Source organism: Barbus barbus (genome assembly GCF_936440315.1).
Source record: "Barbus barbus genome assembly, chromosome: 25".
Taxonomy (NCBI): domain Eukaryota; kingdom Metazoa; phylum Chordata; class Actinopteri; order Cypriniformes; family Cyprinidae; genus Barbus; species Barbus barbus.
Window position 1 is genome coordinate 18889978 of NC_136753.1, and position 26604 is coordinate 18916581.

A 26604-nucleotide genomic window follows, 5' to 3' on the forward strand; every position below is an offset into this window, starting at 1 on the left:
AGACTAATTTGCTACCATTCAGCTTGCAAAACAAATTTGCATAAATAGTATTATAAATATAATAATCATAAAAATTACTAATAAGACATTCATAATATGAATATAATATAATAATGAATATAGTATAACAACTGTTTTCTATTTTAATATAATTTAAAATTGAAATTATTCCTGTGATGGCAAATTTTTTCAGAATTTTACTCCAGTCTTCAGTGTCACATGATCCTTCAGAAATCATTCTAATATTTTGCTTTGGTGCACAAGAAAAATGTCAATGTTATAAAAAAAAAGGCCAGTGATTAACATTTTTGTGGATTTCTTTGTTAACTAAAAAGTTCAGAAGAACAATATTTATTTGAAATATTCACAATCACAGTCTTTTGTAACATTAAGGAATTACTGTCACTTATGATCAACTGAATGCAGCCTCACTAAATAAAAGTATGAATTTCTATAAATTTCTACTACACTGTAAAAAAAAAAACGTTGAGAAAACTTAAGTTTAAGGCAACCAGCTTCAGCAGATTTTTGAATTTGCTCAACTTGTTGTATTCAGTTTATACAACAAAAAGTTGAGAAAACTCAAAAATCTCCTACAAAAATAAGTTGAGAAAACAACAAAAATTTCCACATGCATACAAACGTTCATTTTTTTTACAGTGTAATAATATAATATAATATAAATGTGTTTTTAATGTGCCAAAATAAAAATAAAAACAACAATAATTAATAAAGTAAACTGAACATTATTATTATTATTATAAAAATAATTACATGAATCCATTAAAAAACATAATATCCTTAAACCAGTCAAATTGTTTAGTCAGTCAATCTCTATATTCTTCTTGTGTCTCCTTAGATAAAAAGATGTAATTTATAGTAATATATAATCAGTTGATTAGATGTTGGGTTTTCTATGATAGCACATAGGCTAGTGTTACAGCGTGTACCTCTTTGCCCTGCCTGTTGCGCCAGGAGATCCAGCGGCTGCCATCACGGCTGTATTTGATCTTGTATGTCTGGGCAAACTCATTCCCAATGCCCCCGGCGTGACGTCCCTGAGTGCCCACCAGAGTGATGAAATGCAGAGAACGAAGGTCTATCTGCAGGAACTCGTTCATATTCTCAGGTTCTCCTGCTATCTCAGGACACCACGCACCATCTCCTTCCTCACAGTCAAGCCTAAAATACAAAGAAAATTTAGAAGAGAATAAAAGACATGCAAGATTGTGTTTAATTTATAGCAATCTCTCTGGGTCCTTGGCCTCTGGGCTGAACCACAGAAACTGCAAGCTGCAATTTTCACAACTTACAACTTTCAAAACTGTTTTATGGAGATTTTGTCTACTGATTTTTTATTTTTTTCCATAAACACATTTCATCAACTGTAAGTTGTTAAACATCAGTTCAATCAATTTAACACTGTACTTCTATCCCTCAAAGCCTCGTTTTCTCTCAAAAATTAAATATGGCATTACTCTGACTAAGGTCTATAAAATTTGTCTAAAATAGTTCATTTTGGTGAAGGGGAATGTGTTGGGAACACTTAGAATCAGTGAAAATTCAGAAGTAATACATGGAGGAAGTATAATTACATCATTTTAATGAGGCCACCCATATTTCCCCAGATGTGGTTTAATCCCAAGATAACCTGCACTACAGCTCATGGAAAATACTGCATGTGTGTGTCTGTGTGTGTGTGTGTGTGTGTGCTCATACCGGCCATATTTTGCTGCTGTAGAGTCAGACCACTGACTGGAAGCTGAAATATCTTCATCTAAGATCTGGCCTCTGGACATTCCTAACGGGGACCGACACACACCTGTAAAAAAAAAAAAACCCAAAAAACTTGTGTTTTTATCAACTTTTCTGCAAACAATGCTGTAAAGTTCCATCAATTTTGTAGATATAAATCTAATTTCAGATATAAAATCAGCCATTTCAGTGGCTTCCCCTTATTTGACTGAATGAACAATAGATATAATAGTTAAAATGTAAACACTTTTTAGCACTTTTATGAATAACATTTCATATTACGGATTGATTCATAAGTCTATGCGAGAAATAAACAACACAGAAATGCAAAAGGTTTGGTCGATAAGATCATTTATATGAGATAGATATTGCTTTTTACATTTCATCATTATAAACTGTAAAAAGGATCTGGTCATAAGTATTTTTCTTTGTGTTCATTTAATGGAAAACAGCACATAAAACATGTCAGCATTATTTCTATTACTTTTTTCCACATTTTGCTTCTTGAATTAAATATTCTGAATCTACAGTACTTGGAAAAAAAACAATTAAGTAGAATTTTTAAACATTCAAAAATGGACTGCTTTTAAAGTTAGATTTGGCCTGTGAGAGAGAAGAGGTTTTGAAGAACTCTTGGGTAAACAAGAATGTAGGGTTTTAGACCACCATACCACCCGCTGATGACTGGCACGATTTATCCATTTGATTGAACAGTATATTTTAGAATCAGTATTTCATATTTTGATTTCAATAATCACATAATACTGCCAGAGCAAGAGAGGATATTTATATAAACTCTCTTAATCTCTTGTAATATCTCATTTTCTTTGAGTGTCAGTGTGAAGATCCGGACATGTAAAAAAAAAAAAGTGTACAAGGACACTCCTATTCCAAGTGGCCCCTCCATTTCAACAAAATAGCCTTTGTGATCCTGCCAGCAATAGCAAGGATAGTGGTGAAGGACGTTTTGTCTCTCTTTTCATTTTTTTTCTGTCTCTCCTCCAAATGTTTGCTTAAAAGTCAAGATGGGGGAAACCTCAGAGGCTTGGTTTTGGCAATGACGAGCTGATATAATCCAAAACGAGCTGAATCCCCCAACAAAAAGCTCTTCCAGATGTAAGAGAACGGCATCCTCCTCCCCCATCACTCACTCTCTCTGTGGCTGTTTCCCTTACACACATATGTACTCATGCTTAAATATAGACATATTTATAAAAGCTAAGTGGGCAATATATATTGAAAACTCACAGTAGTGCTGTCAAATGATTAATCGCATCCAAAATAAAAGTTTTTGTTTACATTATATATATGAGTGTGCACTATATATATATAAATGCAAACACATACATGTATATATTTAAGAAAACAAAATCAAAAGGCTGAAAAATTCTAATGTATATATAATGTTTAATAGAAATAATCATTTTCTTTCATAAATTTCATACAATAAATACTTGTAGCTGTATCACTCAGCTCTAATATTCAGGCACAAAGTGAGAAAATGTATGTGGTTTCGTAATTCAGAGCAGAGTTCTCATAGTTTTGTGAACGCAGGCAAAGCAGTGTTAGACAATTGACACGAGAGCGCCACACAGATCAAATGTCTTGTGAATACCCCGCACTATTCGCCTGCAGACACAGGGCCAAATGTGTGTTGACAAATGGTCTCACAAAGCCACAATAAAAAAAGCAGTCCGATATTTGATTTAAAAATTCCTCACATAATATGCAAATATGAACATAAGGCAGTGTACACTCAATGATGAAATCAACAAATTGAATTTGTGGTGAATACTAATTAATAGTTTAATAAAAAAAAAACAAAAAAAAAAACAAAGTGCTTGAGTAAATTTACAGGCTCTGACCTGAAATGCAGCCCATAAGAGATATGTGTTTTTCTACTCTCCAAGAGCGGATGGTTACAGCCTCACTATCAGGAGTAAACTTTCAGTTACTGAGTCTAAAAATATCCCTCACTTTAGAAAGGTGGAAAAATACTCATGTTGTGTGAAGAAACTGTGGCTTTTGGGGTCTTTCCTCTCTCTCTTTCTCTTATGGGCCACTCTGGTCTTGTGCAGTAATTCATTGGTCCGAGTGGCGCTTCCCCCCTCCTGCCAACCAGTTTTTTCCATCTTTAATCCTTGTGAATGGCACATTTGTTCCACCATGTTTGCTGTCTAACTGCAAGGTCCAAAACCTTGCACACACACACATGTATACTAATATACACACACTTTTAATCGTGCACATGATAACTGCAAGAAGAGGCACTTGCATTTTTTTCTTTTATTTTCTTTCTTTTTACAGTACAAAAAAGAGTCTATTATTCAAAGTGGAAAAAAGCAGGGAGTAGGATGGTATAACTACAGTCTTTGGGAATTTTAAACAGAGGAAAGTTGGCAGAGGAGATCCCATAGCTACTGAGTTCGGCAACACACTTTTCCAGAAGTAGGAAAAAAATGCAGCTTTTTTCCAGCGGAAATATGAAGGAGCAAAACTGATATTTAAAGAGGTTACAGCATCTCTCTCCTGGAAAGAACGGAAATTCACCACCTTCGTGGAAAGCAATCATTTATACAACTTATCTGAAACACTGTCATTAACTTCTGTCGCTTAACTGAATTAGTCGAATACCAAAACTCTAAACTTGAGAAAGTCTGCTGCCGTGACTTATGAGCTGCAGAAACAAATATCTGAAAAACACACAGAGCCTCCGGAGCAAAAAAAGGGGAGAAAGTAAGAAATAGAAGCTGTTTCAATACACTTTCCTGTTGTCAAAATGTCTGGTATGTACAAGCCACAGACTCCAGTCTGATTGTTGAATCCATTGTAAACGCGCTCCTGCTACATTCAATAATAAACTCAAAGCAAGGTCACATCCTCACACAGAGCTCACATGCAGTTCAATGAGGTTTGAGTGATGGACTCTATCCCGTTACATTTCACCACTCCTTTAGCATGGTGCTCTTTCCTTTCTAACCACCAGCCTTTGAAAAAGAAATTCTAAACTGAAGATTTTTTAAGTGTCTGTGATGAGAAGTAATAATATTCAGCAGCAATTACAGGATACCATGATATACAGCTAAGGAAATGTTTCAAAGCACTGCAGTGTATTGATCCAGACTGTAAAGCACAGCACAGAAAAGCAAAGAAAAAAAAGCAACACCCAGTTGGTGATCAATATTGATCTTGTTGAGACGATTATTTCCACCATAGCATTATAAATCTGGATTTTCAGAACGAAGTGCACAGGAACCTTTCATGAATGAATGAATCTAATGAAACTTGTAATTTCTCAAGAACATGTTCTGCATGTTAAAGTCCCCATGAAATAAAGTTTTATGGCTTTTTGTATGAATATGTTAGCCTTTAGGTTATCTATAAGCTAGTATGCTCCAAAAAAAAAAAAAATCAAGTTTACATTCAAATCTTACGGTCTCTCATTTCTGCCGATATAGATCAACCATTTTGATGACATCACTCTGCACTTCAGCTTCTCATCTAACTTTCTGTCCAATCAAATGCTCTCTAGAATCTGAAGCGTCCTGCCCCCTACACTATAAATAGACGCTGAAGTGCCAAAAAAAAAGCATACAAAATTATATAATTACAAAAATAATAAAATGGGGAATGTGAAATTTGTTTTTCAGTTGTGACATTATTCTCGTATTAACAAAGCACAGAATTGTCATTAACAGATGGTAAGAATTTCATGCTAATTATTTCCACCATGTCCTATTAAATCTGTATTTTGATATAAAGTGTACAGGAACCTTTTGAAAAATGAATCTAATGAAACGTGTAATTTCTCAAGAACGTGTGTGGTAAAAAAATGAAGTAAATATTGTAAAATGAATCAATGATGATTTCTCTTACTACTATTATGTCTTATGTATAAATGCCTATACACAATTTACTTCAATTATTTAAATATTATGCTGTTTCTAACATTATATGAGAAGTTTTTTTGCTTAATTTTCATGAAGATAATGTCACAAATCAAAAACTTAATGGTCCGAATAATTAATTTTCCTTTCCCAAAATGTAATTTCTTCTTTCTTTTGTTTTTGGGGTAGAAATGCTTGACAGGATCCCTTCACCCATTTTTCTCAGATACTTTCAGACTGGAAAGTAACAATCCAGAACATTGAGGCAGCAACAGAACAGCTGAGTATAATTCTGTTATTTTTGCTTGTACCACAAGCCATCCAAAAACTTTTAAACAATTCAGACTCCCTTCACATAAACCACACAGTGGGATTTTTAACAAAGCATTTTACATATTCCATGTTTACTTTGAAACAGGCCAAACACTACTTTGTAGTTCGACCAAGCAAAGCGACAGTTAAACAGTCTGGATTGACTGGTATATCCTCCTCTCCGATACATTAAAGCACAATATGGCAAAAAAAAAAAAAACATTAAAGAACATTATGCATTCCTTGTCGTATTACATTGGCATGCTTCTGAACCTTAAACTGCACTACAAATACAAACGTGTGCGTTTTAAAACTCAATGCATTATCAGTTAAACCTTTAATGTCAGCCTAAGGTCTTAATTTGTTAATTTATGGCAGGGGAAACTGACACATGATCGGTAGAAGGAAGCAATGTATATATATCACCTTGGGTAATCGAATTCAGAAATAATTCGAGAAACAGCCCAATATAGCACAAGAGCACAGTGTGGTTTTCATCCTGGGGGATACAGAAGAAACTGCCTCAAGCCATGGTGGTATTAGCTGCTTTCCAGACTTATGCTTTAGTCTCTACTGTACGGCTGCTCACCATGAGCTGGCTTCTGGTTTCCTTGTAAAATATAATTGAACCTCACATTGACATCACACGTTCCTCCCCACAAACCACCCATGCTAGAGAGAGAAAGCTAAAGTTGAAAGACACAGATAAAAGAGAAGAAGCCATGAGAACCAGAATGGAATCTGGGCATCTTCCAGACCTTATTCAGACCTCAAACGTAGATTGATCACAACTACAAGGCTGCCAGTTTCAAAGCAGTTAAAAAATAACAATGCAACTTGCAGCACTCTGACCTTTAGAAAAACTTAAATTCATGGACAATAAAATTGGAGATTGTGACCACATAACCACAACAACTGATTTCCATAGTGACTTGTCTCATAAATTTTCAAACAGTTTTTGAGCACATTTATGTCGCCAGTGTCCACACCACTGTAGCTGTTCAATTAGTATAATATTGTAGACTACTAGTAGTTAAAGTTTGGGCTCAAGTTCCAACAAAATCCACCGTTAATTGTGCTGTTGAGTAAGCCATTAAACCCTAGGTCACAGTTTCTTTAGATAAAAAACTAAACAACTAAATTTAGTTACAGCTTGAGTCATTTAAACACATTTGTATACAGTGAAAAAATAGATGTATATCTCTACCTGGATTTACTTGAGACTTGACAGCTCCCAATAGGTAAATGAGGATAAGGAGTGGAAAGAGCATCTTCCAAAGCTGCCTCATCTCAGGCGGAGACGGGACGTTCATTCCTGGAGAATGAGACACACGGTTAAAAAATAAAAGTATGACTTCATTTCACCACAGACATCCAGGAACTGCTCTAACATGATTTCTCTTTAATAAAACTTAAAGAGCAATCAAATGTACCCCAACAATCCTTGAGCAAGTTTGAGCCCAGGCTTAAATGGAGATTTCACCTTCATGTTATACATTCATTAATACAATATTGTCAGTATTTATGGCATTTTAAACTGTAGAAGACATTTTGAAGAATCTCAGTGTTAGTTTTTTTCCACCCATACAATTGCAGCCAGTGGGGCACAGTGATGTTTTGGACCCCATTAACTTTCATTGTATGGGCAAAAACCTTCTTCAGAATATCTTTCCATAGAATATGGAATCATTCAAGTTTGAAATGACAAGAAAGCGCTTTCGCTCGTTCTGCCCAAATAACATCTACCACCCACACCTTAAAAATGAGTGTCTGAAAAGCTAATAATCTCATATACATTTCATGTTCTGCAAATCTGTTAGCATGACAACTGTCTTCATCCTTTTACTTTTTATTCTCCAATTATGAAAAGGCACTGAGCCATGACACAAATTTAATGGGAAAACAGGTTGTTGTTATTTTGAGGCAATGGAGTTAATTTGGTCAGTAAAGATGCAATAATTGCCTGCAGAGCATAATGGAATTTCCATATTCATTATACTGACATGAGAACTATGAGAACAACTAAGGGAAAACTTCATAAGGCATTGTGGCTAGAGTTGAAGAACTTTATAAAGAGTTCAAAGAGAAAATACATGCTCTCTGGGTTTACTTCAACTACTGACCATCAACAGAGCCTTTTATGACAAATTTTATGTACATGTCTGCTTTGTACATATTATGTTGAGCAAACACAGACACACAATAAAACTAGCCAGCTCATTTTAACATTCATATTTGCACTGATAGATTATGCAGATGTTAAATAATGCTATAAAAAAAAGGTAAGAAAAATGGAATACTGCTAATTTTTTAATTGCTACTTCATAATACACATACATTTAAATACCTGACATACAAGTTTCTATAAAAATTATATTAAAGTATATTTTAGGGTACCCTAAATGCTTCCCAGTATGTTCTACGGTACATTTTAACCATATTTCATATGACAAAACAAGCAATTATGAAATTACGGTAACACTTCATTTTAAGGACCAATTCTCTCTATTAACTAGCTGCTTATTGGCATGCATATTACTAGCATACTGTCCATTTATTAGTACTTATAAAGCTCATATTAATGCCTTATCCTGTATGACCATATTTTAGATCCCTTAATCCTACCCCATACCTAAACTTAACAACTTTCTTACTATCAATTGATATGCAGCAAATTAGCAGTTTACTGAGGGAAAACTCTTAATTAACAGTGAATGTGTTCCCTATTCTAAAGTTTAACCAAAATTTACATTTACTATAAATTTAAACTACAGTATAACACATTTTCATTCAATTGCAATAATGTCTTTAAACATTATATTCAGTTTGAACTGCAAAATTATGCTAAAGAGCAATTCCCTTTCACAGGTGACCTTCTAATAGTTCATAATTATTTATATATTTTATATTTATAGACAATATGAAGCAGCTTAAATGTAGCTCAAAATACCTTTGTCTTCTATGATTACTAGCTTCTTTCTGTAGCGTTCAGCTAAGTTTAGCTAATTCCTCTGTAGTTAATCATTTAAACTACACAGTCCTGCCCAACACTATTCAGTACATGTTTGCAATGTATATCTTATTTAGGCACCGTTTTAAGAATGTGACTCTTTCATTTTAACGGAAACATAAGGAAAAGATACTTATGAAAGATTTTAACAATACATAGCAACAGTAAAAAGTATATTGATTTAATGGTAAAACAAAAAAGAATGTGAATGCACTTTTAACATTTTTACTTATGATTTCATGCATGATTTCTTGCGTATGTCTGTCAGACAGCAATTCATCAGCATATATGTGTGACATTCTTAGCAATAATCATCAACCTGAATGACAGCATTTGATTTAACAACACAGATCGCCTCCTTGAATACTGTGCTTTGGGACAGCCAGAGGAACACAATGTATTTTTAATAATATTTTAATGAGATGCGCATTTGCAATGCATTGGCCTAGCATTCATGTCTGCATTTGTCAACTTGCATTTGTCTACTTGAGTATGTTTCTGGCCTTAACATAATTGTTTTACATTTTTTTTTAAACTGACCAGGGGATGTGGAGTGTCTGACTGTGGGTCAGACGTTACCTCAGAAAGAGTGTTAGTGCCAATACGGATGACCAGTTCAGTCAAAATATCACTCCCACCTTTACTGATCATAATATGAAATATACCGGCTTACTACATTATTATTACACAACATGTATTTTTTCAAGTACCAGTGAACAATAGAATTGCTTATGACACATAATTAGGGGTCTGTAGTGTCAGGATATATTGCACAAGACTCAATTTTACATGCCAATTTAATTCAGAAAACTATACTTAGTCTTTTAAAGACAGATGCTGCAGAATAAAACAAAATTTGCTTTAATTATAATGGAGAAAATGAAACATACATGCTGGATTGTAAACAAGCACAGGATTACTCACTGCTTTTGACTGTGCATGACTGTCCTGGCTCCTTGAAAATGTCTCAACATATGATTCATGATGAGTTATGTAACATAAAAAAATAAAGGAATAATTGATTCAAAAATATCATCATATGAACTCACTCTCAGTTCATTCAAAACCCATCAAAGTCATTTTCTGTGTAACTGCAATGGTAAGAGAAGTTTTCAAATTTCAAATAAGACAAAAAAAAAAACACATTTACATTTAATTTAAGGAACAAAGTAATTTGTCCAATTAGTCAGCAACATTACACAATGCCAGGTTTATTAGTCAACTGGATTATTAGACAAACTATATACTGAATAACTATATATAAAAACCTTATATAAACTACTATATAAGTAGTTTCTATTCTACTATATTCTTGGAGCAAATTCATTGTAATTGAATGGAAAAAGAGTAATTTTTCATTATGATACACAATGTCTAGTACTAAATATAACCAATATTGTAAAACCATAAAGTGTAAACTGGCAATGCATCATTTTTAATAACGATGTCTTCGGTAATCAATCTTTGTTATGTCACTAGAAACTAAACGTATTTTATAATTGAAACAGCAGCATGCATATTTATCAAAGTCATTTAAGTTCAGCTTAAAGTCTTTAAGGTTGGGACAAAAGTGACTTTGGATCTCTGCTGGAAACCTTAAGAAGCCAAGAAAAGTCTTCATCATCAGCCAAACAAAACTCTCCTCACAGGATTGAAGTAGGAGTGCCCTATATAACATGAACATGTGTGATCATCAGGCGGATTTCTGCCTCTTCTGCCTCATTTAAGTTTGAGCGTTTCAAAGAGGTCTTAGAAGACCGACAAAGGCCTCATAGACTCAACATACAACACACCCTTTGAACATTCACTACGGTAATAAGGCACACTAATCATAGGAACTCCCTAAGTATATAACAATAAAGTTTAATGTTACTTTAGTCGACCACCAGCATTTGTACTTCATGAATATTACAGAGTGTCTCCAATGTTTTTTTGACATATCTGTCACACTAAGAATGCATGGATTTCATTGTATTTCATAAAATAGATAGTTTTGGTCTTTAGTTATGATTGGCGCTCAAAGCCATTTTGGCTGAACAAACAAATTGCTTAGCAGAAGAATTATTGAATTATTGCAAAAAACATTTTTGTTGTGTATTTGTATATGCAGGCTCCATATTATGGCTCCACAGCCTCTTGGGCCCTATTGCTACGGTACGGTATGCTACGCTATGCTACAAAACTTCAATTAAATCTAAACAACAACAAAGAAATGAAACAAACAAAAATTCAATTAAACAAAAAAACTTGACGAAAACAACAAAAAACAAAAACCACAATAAAAGAAATTCTATTAAATAAAAACCTAATGAAAAAACAACAACAACAAAATAAAAAATAAAACAAACCTCAATGAAACAAAAAAACTAAATGAAACAAAAACAAAAGACTAAATAAATAAAACAAACAAAAACAACACAAAAGAACAATGAAAAACACTGAAGTGATTTTGAGAGGGGCAGGGCTCTGAGAGCTCAATAATGAGAAACAACTAAGCTCTTCCTTTTCATGGTGTCTCTTATAAATGTGCTTTGTCTCCCCAGGGACAACCCTGTTTAGTTAACACGTGTGACTCTGCAGACCTCTGTGTGAACTCCCAAGCAGAGGGGATACCACACACACACACACACACGGGAAAGAGCAGTCATGACCTGGGTTACAAGGACCCTCAATTATTCGCTGCAGTGCATACCGGGGTTACAACGCAGTGGGGAGAGGATTCTTTGGTGTGCTATTTTGCCAGCATTTCCCAAAGTCACATTCCCAAATTTCAAACACTTAACACTTCGTTTTTTAACATTTTAGAAATATCATAAGATTGTCAGTTAATGCCACTGCAAATACAATATTACACTGTATAACATTCTTCTATTTATTATTAAATTGTATTGTGTATTGTCTTTAAGAATAATAATTGGTGCTAAATTTTGGTTCTAATAAACCGGTCTAGTAAAGCTGGTAAATGTTGATAATGGATAACACCAAGGTGTCATATGTATCCAAAAGTATTTGTATTCAGTATTAAATTACCGGTTAAAAGTTCAGAATATTTTAAAACGTTTTGGAAGAGGTCTTTTATGCACACCAAGGCTGCATTTATTTGAATAATAAAATACAGTAAACACAGCAATATTGTTTATTACAATGTTTTTAAATATTTTACATTTTCAATTTATTCCTGTAATGGCAAAGCCTTCAGTATCACATGATCCTTCAAAAAAACAATATAATATGGTGAGTTGCTGAAAGCTTGATATTTTACAGGAAACCAATATACATATTTTCAAGATTCTCTGATGAACAGTTTAAAATAACAGCATTTATTAGAAAAAATAAATCCTTTGTAATATTTTGCATGTCACTTTCAATAATTCTAACATATTTTTGCTGAATAAAAGTATTTATTTGTTTATAATTCTCACTTACCCCAAAGTTTTGTGTATCAGAAAATTTTAGTGTCATGATTTCCACAAAAATATTAAGCAGTTTAATAAAAAATTACTTATTTTCAACACTGAGAAATGATTCTTGAGCACCAAATAAGCAAAATGAAATTATTTCTGAAGGATCATGTGCCACTGATGTATGGAGTAATAGCTGACTGGTATTGTACAGTACCTTATGGTCCATGCTAAAAAACAACAACAACAACCATTTTTCATTCTCTCAGCCAGTGAATGCTGGGAGTGCATTACTTTCAAATGCATTTCAAAAGGTCCCTCAAGTATTCCTGCACTTCATAGAAACATGCGGTAGTGTATGTCCCTCAGTTTATGACCTTCATGCTAAAAAAATACTTCAGTCAGAGTGTGAGCAGAGCAGATGATCTAGGTCACACTCAGACTGTAGTCAACATATGGAATTACTGGACGGTTTCCTCTGAACCATTCATATGTGCTCCACACATTTACAGCATAATATATGATTAAACGGCCTGCTGTGTTTGAAATTGGTACCAGCCCAACGAGGCCATTCCTCAAATGTCACGAGTCATGGTGTTCACATTGAGTGATCCTGCACAGAGGCAGATGAGAATAATTGAAGAGGACATGGGCAGACGGCGCACAACGAGGGAAGTAATAAGAGATTTGTCTCTAAAACCAGTCAGTGTGTGCATGCTAGAGGTATACTGCATTATAAAGCTGTCGTGACCTAATCATATAATTTGAGAAGACAAAGTAGGCAAACATTTCAGAATATGGATGGTTTTTTAAATTTCAGACACTTCAGACTTTCAGACAGGACCATTTCAAGACTGGCACGCTATATTTAGCAACTGTTAAAGTTTCTCATTTGTGTCACCCAAGTATTTTGGAATGTTTAAAATCATTTTACCAGGGACTCCAAGGAATTATAAAGGAAAGCTCATGTTGCAGCTTTCTAAATCATCTGCCATGCTTCATTCATATGCTTCAAAGAAGACATTATAACTTAAATAGTGTGAGTTAAAAGTATATGTAGTCACTTAGAATAAGGAACACACACTACTAAAAGAAATGGGGTTAGTATTTTTTTTTAAGTATAGTGAAATATATGCTGTTCTTCTGAACTTTTTTTCATTAAAAAAAATGATCACGCTTCCCACAAAAATATTAAGCAGTCCAACTGTTTTCAACACTAACCATAAGAAATGTTTCTTGCACACCAAATCAGCATATTAAAATGATTTCTGAAGGATCATTGGACAATAAAGAGTGGAGTAATGGCTGATTAAAATTCAGCTTTGACCACAGGTCAAAGGAATAAATGACAAAAAATTTAAACGTAGATTTAAAAAAATATATATAATAGAAAATATATTAAAATAGAAAAGTGTTATTTATATTGTATAAATTGCATCACACGTCTTTCATTATTTTGAATCAAATAAATGTATTTTAATCAAATAAAAAAGAAACTTCTTTTGGTACCTGATAACCTTTTTTGACAGTTTTCCTGGAGGGATTTGGACCAGTTACTGTTTACTAGCCCTGAGATTCAGTAAATACGACTTTTCTATAAGTCTAAGAAAAGTGGAATGAAATCAGGACACATTCAGATCTCCCACATGATCTAATCTCTGTTTCACTGAAAAATAGTGTATTTGCCACACCAACGCAAGGAAGATCCATCATGATTTTTTCCTAGTATATTTGTTTTAATGGGTTAATGCGAAGAATATTCCACATGGAATTCTGGAGAAAAAAAAACACTTTTGCCATCTTAGATGAACTCTTGGCATATAGCACACACAGTGTTTATTAATGGAACCTTGGTAACACTTTACAATAAGGTTTGATTTGTTAACATCAGCTGACATGAACTAACAATGAACAAATGTATTTATATGAATGTAAATTACAAATGTTAATAAATCAAATAAAAGCTATGATTGTTAATTCAGGGACGTTAATTAACTCTAATGTTAACAAATGAGACCTTACTGTAAAGTGTTACCAGAACCTTTAAGTTCTCTTGACTTTAAGATGCGGACTAAAATAAATAATTCTCTAATCTCATATTTGATACATTAGTATGCATATTACAAAAGAATACCTGGAACAGAATGGTGCTATGACGTTACAAGGTCATAGGTCAACTCCCAGGGAATGCATGGACTCGTAAAATGTGTGTATACATACTGTAGGCCACTTTGGGTAAAAGATATGCATGTGTATTAATAATAGTTACCTGAAATTTCACAAATAATGGTTGAATGGGAAAAATTTGCAGTGTAAAATATCAAAAGCCTGCAAAAACTTCAATAAGATGCTTTAAATAATAGTAATAAATAGTCTCACAAGAACTTTGCATTAGTCTTTAACAATACAATTAATTAGTCATCAAAAAAAGAATAATAATAATTTGGTGGAATTTAGAAAAAGCAACAAGAGCTGTCATTATAAATATTTATTTCAAATTAATTCTGCAGATTATTGTGCTCGACCTCTAAAATATTTTCTTCAGAAAAAAGGTACTGTGAATAGTAAAGCAATTAAACGTCTTAGAAGCCAGTTTGATTAATTGTATATTTTTTCATGTTAATAATATTTTGCAAGTATGTATATATAAAAAGGTATAACTCCCATTGAGGCAATTAGTATGCCAGAGTTAGGAAGACTTAAAATAAGGGCAAAAATGTTTGTCTATTTAATAGAAGTTTGATGGTGAGAAATCAGTTTTCCAATTATCCCCGAGATAACAGATTCTAACAGACTCTCAGTAACAAGCTAAAATACTATTATTGAGAAAATATAATTTCAGAAAATCACACCAAAACATCTTTTTTATCTGATAACAGTAAAACCATTAGTGAATTGAAGGAACTTATTAAACACAACACCTAGTACAGAGGGCCAATAGTGCACATGAAGGCCGTGGCCCTTGTAAGACCTCTAAGGATTTAGCTGATTCCAAACCACAATACTGGCTCTTCAGTGCAACTTGGCAAATCGAGTCAATTACACATTATACTACGTCTTCTAGGTGCTTTAGTCAACATCATTCACATGCAATAGGTGAAGACCGCTTTTAAAGTAAAAACGTGGCCTCGCACAGAGCCTGGTTACCTCATAAACAGCATGAGGCCCATATCAGGAAAAAGGAAATGAAAGTCAAAAATAGTGTCAGTGACTTTGCAATGAGGACACCTGTGCTCTTTGAATTTAAATAGTGGAGCTCATAGCAAGGTATGTATGCAAAAGCTACTCCATTTTTACAGTGAAATTAACATCTGGGATGAATGCTGGATTTTACAGGTAAGTGTTTTCTTAATGTGCTGTGAAAACCACAGCAATAAAGAGTAGGGCTCGCAAAATTTCTAAATCCCTGGTGGCCCTTCGGGCAGGTACTCTTCAGATTTTGGTAGCCCGAAAATTAATTTAACTAGCCCAAATAAAATAAAGACCATAAATGTCAATCAAAAACCTTATATCAACGAATATCAAGGAAAGAGTTTTATTTTACTATTTACAAGGTATCTTCAGAATTCTTAAAAATCTATTTAAGGCAATTTGAAAAATTATTTCTTAGACAGTTTTAAATACGTTAAATGGTATAAGGCCTTAAAAACTCTTCAGTTTAGTTGCATCAAATTTAAGGACCCATGGGAGCAATGTTCCCTCTAATTTGTTTTCTTGCTGAGCAAAACTTTTCTCTCTTGGGAAGACATTTCGGTCACCTGAGCAAAAGCATTCTTTATACCAGACCTGTACAGCACGCACACAAAAAAGTGTGTAACTTTTAACTTTAATGAGCTATTTATATTTGATTTGACCCTTGATGTGACTAAATGATGTACATTTTAGGTTACCTGAGAAAACATTTTTACTGTACAATACACTGCAGTTCAAAAGTTTGGGTCAATAAAGTTTTTTAAAGAAGTTTCTTATGCTCATCAAGGCTGTATCTATTTGATAAAAAATACTGAATATTGTGAAATATTATTGCAATTTAAAATAAATGTTTTCTATTTTAATATACTTAATTAATTCCTGTGAAGCAAAGCAGTATTTTCAGAGTCACATGATCCTTTAGAAATCATTCTAATATGCTGATTTGTACTGCTTTTTTATTTTATTTTATTTTTTATACTGTATTGTTTGGGACCTGTGATATTTAAAAAAAATAAAAAGTTAAAAAGAACAGTGCTTAGTCAAAATAGAGATTTTGTATTACGATATAAACTATTAAAAGGTTTGGGGTCAGACATTTGTTTTCTTTCTTTTTTAAAGATACTTAGAAAGAAAGTTAAATAAACTTTATTCAGCAAGGATGTGTTAAATGGATAAAATTGATAGTAAAGACTTCTATTGTTAAAAAATATTTATATTTTGAATAAATGTTGTTCTTTTAAACTTTTTATTAATCAAAGAATCAAAGAAAAAAGAAACACAGGTTCCAAAAAAATATTAAGCAGCAGAACAGTTCCAACACTGATAATAAATCAGAATATTAGAATGATTTCTGAAGGATCATGTGACACTGAAGACTGGAGGAATGATGCTGAAAATTCAGCTTTGATCACAGGAATAAATGCTATTTTATAGTATAGGTATTAAAATAGGAAACCAATATTAGAAATTTCAATAATATTTCACTATATAACTGTTTTTTCTGTATTTTTGAAATTAATACAGTCTTGATGAGCAAGAGACTCAAAGTCAAAGACTCAAAAACAAGGTCAATTATTTATCAGGTTTATAATATAGCCCTAACATAATATATTATCAAAACAAACTATTTAAACTGATAGAATAGAATACAAACTGAAGCAAAACTTAAGCTGAGATCTGTAATTTAAATATAAAAAACTGAACTTCTATAGCTGTCTAAACATCGTTATGAAGTACAGTTTGTACAATACTGTTGTGTGACTGTACATGTTTCAGAGTTTTGTTACCGCTCTTTACCCATCCTCCGCTATTTCCAGCACTTAATCAGGCCACTCTTCTTTAATACATGAGGACATTTTAGTTCACGTCATTGCGTTTGCGTCGTCTCTCGTGTTGAGCGCACCACAACCATTGAAGTATTCAGTTTCTACAGCGACTCATTTGGTGAGTCTTTTAAAGCTTTTATCTTTCTGCACTCTTTCCTGTGCCACATCGAGGATGCTTAAGCCATGAAAGGGTTTAATCAAAAATCATCACACATCTGTGTTAAAGAAGACTTAAGTCAAGTCATTAAAATAATATATTAATTCATATTTTTATTTTACAAAATATTATATTAAATCAAAATGAAGTTACACTAGATTTTAGGCCATACTATACTACTTTAAATCATTAAAATAATTATATAGTAGAATATAATATTGTATTTAAGTTATGTTATATTTTTAACAAAAACTAGAGATTTTTAACACTTTACAATAAATCAGTATGCAAGTTATAAATAAATGAATAGTTTTCCTATAAACTTTGTTCGGAACATAAACAAATCCTAACTCTAACCAGTCTCTCATTACAGAATCCAGCACATAAGCTAATGACAGCTTCATATAGACTGGAGGACAGATAGGTCATACATTATCCAGAGGCTTCAATTCAATCTCATTGCACATCGGTGTCAAAATCTGGTTTCAATTTGTGGCCCTGTAAGTGAGAGCGTTCCAAGATCTGAGATCGTCATTTAACCAACCAAATAACCCGAAAATGACAGCGAAGGGCTCTTCAAACGCCACCTTTCAAGACAACTATATGCACTTTTGGTTATGCTGTAGAGCCTCCCTTCACTTCTCACTGGTAGGATTTTATCATAGGCTTCAAAAATGATGGCAGTGAGAACTTCACAATAATGTATTTCAAAATCTTGCACAGTTTAGAGATTTACTTCAAGATTAGATGACACTAACTTCCTCCAAACATTTCTACAGTGTAAAAAAAAGATATTTTTCCCCCCCCGAAGTCCTCAATAAAACAAAGATTATTAGAGAAGCATGTTTTAAAACAAAACATTATTTCAGTTTTTCAACTTCAAAATTTCATGTTTACTTCAATGTGTTATTTGCCATATTTTGTAATTGTTTGTGAAATCTACGAGCAATTTCTACACCTTTTTTGTCAGTGTAGCTTAAAATAACAGAGTAAGAGTGCGGCTTAGTGTAATTCAGATCTGAAAAGAGCACAACTACAATAGTGCAATTTATTTTGCATACTACATACCACTGATCGTATTTACCAGTCTGATATTCACACGCCTGTAAATTTAGGTATGAAGAGAACATGTGTTTTTCATTTGAAACCTTTTTCATTCCTCCCTAAAGCAATGGTCATATCATTGCAGATATTTAACTTTCATGGAAATGCATAAATCCAAATCAAATGGCAGTTCCAGCAAAATTAGAGCCAGGTGATAGCAAAAACAGATGCAAGTGCAACGGCACATGTTACAGAACCATGAGGTTTTGTGATGAGTGGATGTTTTCGACTTTTCTTCTAACCTATTTGGGGCAGCACATGTGACTGAAAAACGTCATTTTGTCTTTTTAAACAAAAGTGTCATACTGGACAAAATTTAATCACAATTAAAAGAATAAAGGGCCACAAACTAACTGAAGTTTGCTAATAAAAATTATTTTAAAATCAAGTAAATCATAAAATCTTGCCTGTTTAATCTTCAAATATTGAAATATTCTTTGTGAGACAACAGAGCTTTGAGGCATTGCATAATCATTCGCAATTTAAACAATTTAAATCGCTATAAGCAGTCAGAAGTACTTAGAGTTGAAGATCATGTTCAGTTTTTTTAGACTGCTTTTTACGGTGTAAAGCTATATGGTCCAGTGGGTCATATTCTGGTGAACTTCATCTGTGCACCTGCACAAAACACACTGGAATGTAACATATACTCTCTCCTGAGCTTTCTAACTTAAATTACACCTAACAACTTCGCCAGTGGAAAAAACCTTTTCCATTTCCTTTCTGAAAGCAACAGTTAGCTTACGAAGTGTTGCATGAATCATACAAGACTCAAAGCAAGCAGTGGGTGCTTTCTTCCTGAAGCGTCAATGAAACATATTTCCAAAAGAGCAGATTTAAGCTAAAAAAAAGTTGAATGCTAATCAACTTTAAAAAATATATTTGAAATAGATTTACATTTATTCATTTAGCTGATGCTTTTATCCAAAGCGACTTACAATTGCTATATATGTCAGAGGTCGCACGCCTCTGGAGCAACTAGGGGTTAAGTGTCTTGCTCAGGGACACATTGGTGCCTCACAGTGGATTCGAACCCGGGTCTCTCACACCAAAGGCATGTGTCTTATCCACTGCGCCATCACCACCCCATATATATTTTTATGATCATAAAATATATATATTTTATGATTAAGCATTACACAAAACCGAATATAAAATCAACTGCAGCAATTAATTACAGGCAACATCTGCTTGCTAGTTTTCAAATATGTTTTCATTACATGCACAAATGCATACACTGAACATATTTTTTCTCTTTGTGCATCCAGACTAAATCAGGTTAAGGAGGAAGAAAAAGAAAAGTATAAGGTATATGGACACACACATATTCTGTTACCTATTCAAAATCTTACATCAGTGTAACAAGTGAGAAAAGTGAAGTCTTTTCTGATTTTTTTTTTGTAAGAAATAGAGTATAAAATTACCTGCAACCAAATCTAAAGTTAAAAAGAATGGTTGAATGGATGGAGTTTAATATGGGACCGTGAAACCTTTCAAGTAAAATTCTAATGTAATGTATAATGACTCCATATTCATTATTAATATCTTTGCAATGTAAACATCACAAAAATATGCAAATGCATTAATATGGTACATTGAGTTATTGGATATGCATCATCAGTTTCTGCGCCATCTCTTTATCCACCAAGTGGTCTGAAAGATACTGAAGATATTGTCATGCAGGATTTCTATTACTCCTTACCCTGCTTGCACCCAAAACATATGCAAGCACTAAATTACACAAAATATCCATCTATCAGGCTGGAAAATCTTCATCGACTCTTACTGCATTTGGCAGGTTGTTGAATTACATACTGTGCATGTGAAGCAACCGCTTTTTAAGCAATATTATTTCAAATGTTCATTGTATTCAGTATCCTGATACACCGATCAGCCGCTTGCTGAACAAAAGAAAAAAAAAACATTAAAAATAAAATCAGCTTTGGCTTAAATTAAAGCTTTGGATTCTTAAATGCTTACATAAATGAAGGATATATAAACGGACCATACGCAGTTCAGAAGAATCATATGTTGATGTCTTGGAAAGGTCATCACGGTGTAACACAGGTAGTGAGGTCATGTCGTACACACACACCAGGTTGAGTTGCACAGTGGGAGGATATGCAGTGACCCCAAAAGTATTTAAATCTTTTTTAAAAATGTCAAAACAAGTGACAAAAAAAAGAAAAGGTTTTCTCATAAACCTGCATCAAGGCAATTTTTAGAGGAAGTTGGTTCACCTCAAGTTCACACAGGTTGCCCTAGCAAAGCAACAACAGGTGTAAAGTCATAATTTATGATTATACTAAGTTTGAGAGAAAAAAAAGTCTAAATACTTGGCGTCATAATTTTTAATTTTTTCATAAACAATTAAAATTTTGAGAGATTTAGAGAAGAGAGGCTCAACTGTCCAAATACTTTTTACAGATATTTAATTCACTGTACTTTAATTTTTGTGTGTGTGTATAGAAGCCACCATTCAAACTGATTAGAATTAAGAGGAAATAGCATCCTCGTGTTAACTCAGACAGCTTTCTAAAACAAAAGTTGTATTCTTAATCTGATGCAACTATGAAAGGGGCACATTTTTAATTTTACAAAGCTGGGTAGAAAAGGAAAGGAAAAAAAGAGACCGTTCGTTCTGAGGAACAACAGGAGGAACTAATAGGCTACAATAATGCATAATTTCCGAGCAAAAGCACGTATTTTGAGTACACTTTCGTGAAATTTAACAAGCTAGAACATATGACTACCTTGTTAAAAAGTCAATTCAGAACAGCTGGTTTGCAAAAGTTCTCTGGATCAAGTCGCTCTGCTATCCTCTATTTTAGTCTGCCATGCAAACAGTGGCTGTCCTATGCAAGTTTTAACAAAAAGACAGCAGAACAGCACTGATACACATCCAGTCATCTTACATTACAATCAGTCATATACATATTCTCTTGAATCCAACAAAGGAAATGATCGAACTTTCTTTAACAAAATAAAAGAAAACAAAGAAAAGAGACACTATGCAAACTTACTGCTTGGGCTGCTGTTTTCAAACCATTTGTCCAAGGATTTCTTAATTCCAAGTAATGTGTGTGTAATCAGGAGGATAAAAACAAGGCTTTTTCTTTCTCTCCGAACCTCTCTTTCAGATCTCACATTCAGGCACAGTAAGCTGATGTAAGACACCGCTGGATGAGGGGAAAAAAAGAGCAAGAGCGGGAGAGAGAGAGAGAGAGAGAGAGAGAGAGAGAGAGAGAGAGAGAGAGAGAGAGAGGCTAAAAAAACTAACATTCTGAGGATTCTTGGGAAAATGGCAAAGTCCCAGAATTCTTCGTGCCATACAGAAGGTTTCAATTAAGTCAGACTTTTTTTTATACAGTCCAACATCATTTAGAAAAGGCAAAATTCAGAACAGCAAATATTAACTTTATAATGCCTTTCAGAATGTTCTGAACATTTTATGTGCATTTGATCTTAGTTATTTTCCTTTGCCATATGTTGGCTCTCACTACTGGTAGTTATTTAAAATTTATCGAAGGCGCAGTGATTTTTTCTTTCCCTGTGTTTCTTTGCATTTATTGTCCTGTATATCCTTCTTATAAAAAGTATTAATTCATTCTTGGAAAAGCATGGATAGGGTGGGAGCTGATACCACAGCTAGATCTAGTTATAACTCTGGAACTGTTCATCCATATAAAGTGTGATTAAAATACCCATTAAGTATTTTTTTTTAACCTTAAAAAGTGATTTAAGTGATTGTTAGGTAGTTCTCATTGACTTCTGTGCATTTAGTTTGCTTCCCATTTAAATCCCTCCTCTGTCTCTATAGAGGAAAATCATTCTGCAAGATAATGAGAAAAGCAGTCTCAACTTTTTTTTCACCATTAGCTTTGGCTAGAGACAGGATATTCAATTATAATTTATAGATGGAAAACTGATACAGAACTATTGTTATAGGGGGGAAAAAAGCAAAAAAAATTCAAAACTTCTGCACTGATCTGAGGAAACACAAATCTGTACACTGCATACTAATTTGATTACCGCTGTGATCGTCGGAGACTCCATCGTCCGGCACGTCCGTGCTAGCTGAAGATAAAGTGCACACTCACTGTTTCCCCGGTGACTGTGTTCTGATGTTTCTGCACAGATACCCGCGATCCCGAAGGGCGACGAGAGCATCGGTGCTGTCATGCTGCACGCGGGGGTTAACGACACCAAGCTGCGGCAGACGGAGACACTGAAGAGGGACTTCAGGAGCCTGATCGAGACGGTAGGCCTACTCAGCACATCGCTCGCGACGACGATCATCGTGTCAGGACCGCTTCCCATGTATCGACGAGGACACGAAAGGTTCAGTAGACTTTTTTCTTTAAACGAATGGTTATTGTCATGGTGTAAAAAACAGAAACTGCTCTTTGTTAATAATTGTAATATTTTCTGGGAGCGTCCTAGGCTCGTGCTGATGGCCTGCACCCCAGCAGAGTCGGAGCTGAACTCCTGTTGGACAACATCTCCAGGACGCTACGCTCCATCTGACTAGTAAACCAATTCTCAACTACTATGATGACTTTTGTTCTACCCACTTAAAAGATAGAAGTACTTGCGTTGTCCAATCTATACAGACTGTGTCTGTTCCCCGAATAGCGAGGTCAAAATATACATTTAATGCAGGATCTAGAAAAACGCAAAATAAATGAACAAAAACAATTTTTAAAGCTTGGGCTCCTAAACATTAGATCACTCGCACCTAAAGCAGTTATTGTAAATTAAATGAACATAGATCATAATTTTGATGATACTCTGCCTGACTGAAACCTGGCTTAAACCAAATGAATATTTTGGTCTAAATGAGTCTACTCCACCAAGCTACTGTTATAAACACGAGCCCCGTCAGACTGGTCGTGGCAACAATATATAGTGATATTCTCAATGTTACTCAGAAAACAGGATACAGGAGGTTTAACTCATTCGAAATACTTCTGCTTAATGTTACACTGTTAGATATGCAAAATAAATCTCTCCTGTCTCTTGCTCTGGCTACTGTGTATAGACCGCCAGGGCCATATACAGATTTCCTAATAGAATTTGCAGATTTCCTCTCAGAATTGGTCAATGCTGATAAAGTGCTAATTGTCGGAGATTTTAACATTCACGTTGATAATACAAATGATGCATTAGGACTTGCGTTTAATGACCTAATAAACTCTTTTGGAGTCAAGCAAAACGTCACCGGGCCCACTCATCGTTTTAATCATACGCTAGATTTAATTATATCGCATGGAATTGATCTTACCGATATAGATATCGTAACTCAAAGTGATGATGTTACTGATCATTTCCTTGTATCGTGCATGCTGCGTATTACTGATATTAATTATATGGCTCCGTGTTATCGTCCGGGCAGAACTATTGTTCCAGCCACCAAAGACAGATTCACAAATAACCTGCCTGATTTATCTCAACTGCTCTGTGTACCCATAAATACGCATGAACTAGACGAAATGACTAGCAACATGAGCACTATCTTCTCTAATACATTAGAAGCTGTTGCCCCCCTCAAATTGAAAAAGGTTAGAGAAAAACGTACTGCGCCATGGTACAAGAGTTATACCCATTCTCTCAAGAAAGAAACTCGTAATCTTGAGCGCAAATGGAGAAAAACTAACTTGGAAGTTTTTAGAATTGCGTGGAAAAACAGTATGTCCAGCTATAGACAGGCTCTAAAAGCTGCCAGGGCAGAGCATATCCGAAAACTCATAGATAATAACCAAAACAATCCAAGGTTTTTATTTAGCACAGTGGCTAGATTAACAAATAAACAGACACCACCCGATCTAAATATTCTCTCAGTTTAATAGTAATGACTTTATGAATTTCTTTACTGATAAAATACATAATATCCGAAAAACAATAACAAATGTAGATTCTATTGCGTCTAGTATTTCAGCTTCATTCATCGCACCCAAAGAAAAACTGCAGTGCTTTACAACTATAGGACAGGAAGAGCTAAATAAACTTATCAATGCATCTAAACCAACAACATGTTTACTAGATCCTGTACCCACTAAACTACTGAAAGAGTTGTTACCTGTAGCAGAAGAACCGCTTCTCAATATTATTAACCCATCGTTATCTTTAGGTCACGTCCCAAAACCATTCAAGCTGGCGGTTATTAAGCCTCTTATTAAGAAACCACAACTAGATTCTAATGAACTGGCAAATTACAGACCCATTTCAAATCTTCCGTTTATGTCTAAAATTTTAGAAAAAGTTGTGTCTGCTCAATTGTGCTGCTCCTTGCAAAAAAATGATCTCTATGAAGAATTTCAGTCAGGTTTCAGGCCTCACCATAGTACAGAAACTGCACTTGTTAAAATTACAAATGACTTGCTTCTTGCTTCAGACCAAGGCTGCATCTCATTGCTAGTATTACTTGATCTTAGTGCTGCGTTCGACACTGTAGTAGACCATGACACACTCATAGATCGATTCCAAAACTATACTGGTATTCAAGGGCAGGCTTTAAGATGGTTTAGATCCTACCTGTCCAATCGCTACCACTTTGTTCACTTAAATGGGGAGTCATCTCAATTATCACCAGTAAAGTATGGAGTACCACAAAGATCTGTCCTAGGTCCTCTGCTATTTTCAATATACATGTTGCCTCTTGGTAATATTATTACAAAATACGGGATTAGTTTTCATTGTTATGCTGATGATACTCAACTATATATCTCATCAAGACCAGATGAAACTTCTAAATTATCTATGCTAATAGATTGTGTAAAAAATGTAAAAGATTGAATGACCAATAATTTCCTCCTATTAAATGCAGATAAGACAGAGATATTACTTATTGGACCAAAAAAACAGTACACAAAATCTCTTGGATTACAATTTGCAACTAGACGGATGTACTGTTACGTCCTCTAAAGTCAAAAATCTGAGTGTTATATTAGACAGCAACTTGTCCTTTGAAAATCATATTTCCCATGTTACAAAAACAGCATTCTTCCATCTTAGAAACATTGCCAAGCTTCAAAACATGCTACCTGTTTGTGATGCAGAAAAGCTAGTTCATGCATTTATGGCCTCTAGACTGGACTACTGTAATGCACTGCTAGGTGGTTGTCCTGCATCTTCAATAAACAAGCTACAGATAGTCCAAAATGCAGCGGCTAGAGTTCTTACCAGGTCAAGAAAATATGATCATATTGCCCCAATTTTACAGTCTCTGCACTGGCTACCTATTAAGTTCCGTATCATTTACAAAATATTATTACTTGCCTATAAGGCCCTAAATGGTTTAGCTCCTGCGTACCTAACTTGTCTTCTACCACGCTACAATCCAACCCACTCCCTAAGGTTGCAAAACTCTGGACTTTTGGTAGTACCTAGGATAGCAAAGTCCACTAAAGGAGGTAGAGATTTTTCACATTTGGCTCCCAAACTCTGGAATAGCCTTCCTGATAATGTTCAGGGTTCAGACACACTCTATCTGTTTAAATCTAGATTAAAGAGACATCTCTTTAGGCAAGCATTCACATAATGCATCTTATAATCTTGTACTGCAGTTATATCTGATCAAATGTACATTATTATTATTCTTTAGCTTGGGTTGAACAAATCATTTTTGCTTAGATGGAACAGCAGCTACGCTAATTATGTCTCTATTTGTTTCTCTGTTTCTGTCATGGGATTAACATCCCATGGTAACTAGGAATTACAGAAGCTTCAGTCTGGATCCAGCCCTTAAATGATCTGAGATGACCGAACACCTGAGAAAAGATAATGCCAACACCTCAGAGGATGCCAAAGCTCAGACAACATACAGAATTACCAAATTTTGCCATAAGTTGAATATATTAAGGTTCTGCAATATACAAATATATTGTGGAAACTTAATTTCCTGTAGAGCTGCTTTGCAACAATTTATATCGTAAAAAGCGCTATACAAATAAACTTTAAC

The 26604-nt window shown here is 34.2% G+C and overlaps 1 protein-coding gene across 3 annotated transcripts in view; it reads right to left on the bottom strand.

The window, feature by feature from the left end:
• The window catches only part of LOC306844807 (discoidin domain-containing receptor 2-like), a 32171-nt gene extending 10363 nt beyond the window's left edge, over positions 1-21808 (bottom strand). The window contains exons 1-4 of one of the 3 annotated variants that reach the window (XM_079377183.1): positions 21668-21808; positions 7162-7269; positions 1720-1822; positions 951-1182 (exon numbers count right to left, since the gene is read on the bottom strand). In XM_079377183.1, coding sequence (XP_079233309.1) covers positions 951-1182; positions 1720-1822; positions 7162-7267 — 441 coding nt within the window. In that variant the 5' untranslated portion in view covers positions 7268-7269; positions 21668-21808. Of the gene's footprint in view, positions 1-950; positions 1183-1719; positions 1823-7161; positions 7270-21667 lie in introns of those variants that run through there. The other 2 variants (XM_079377184.1, XM_079377182.1) reach the window with 2 other exon arrangements.
• Positions 21809-26604: the final 4796 nt, after the last annotated feature.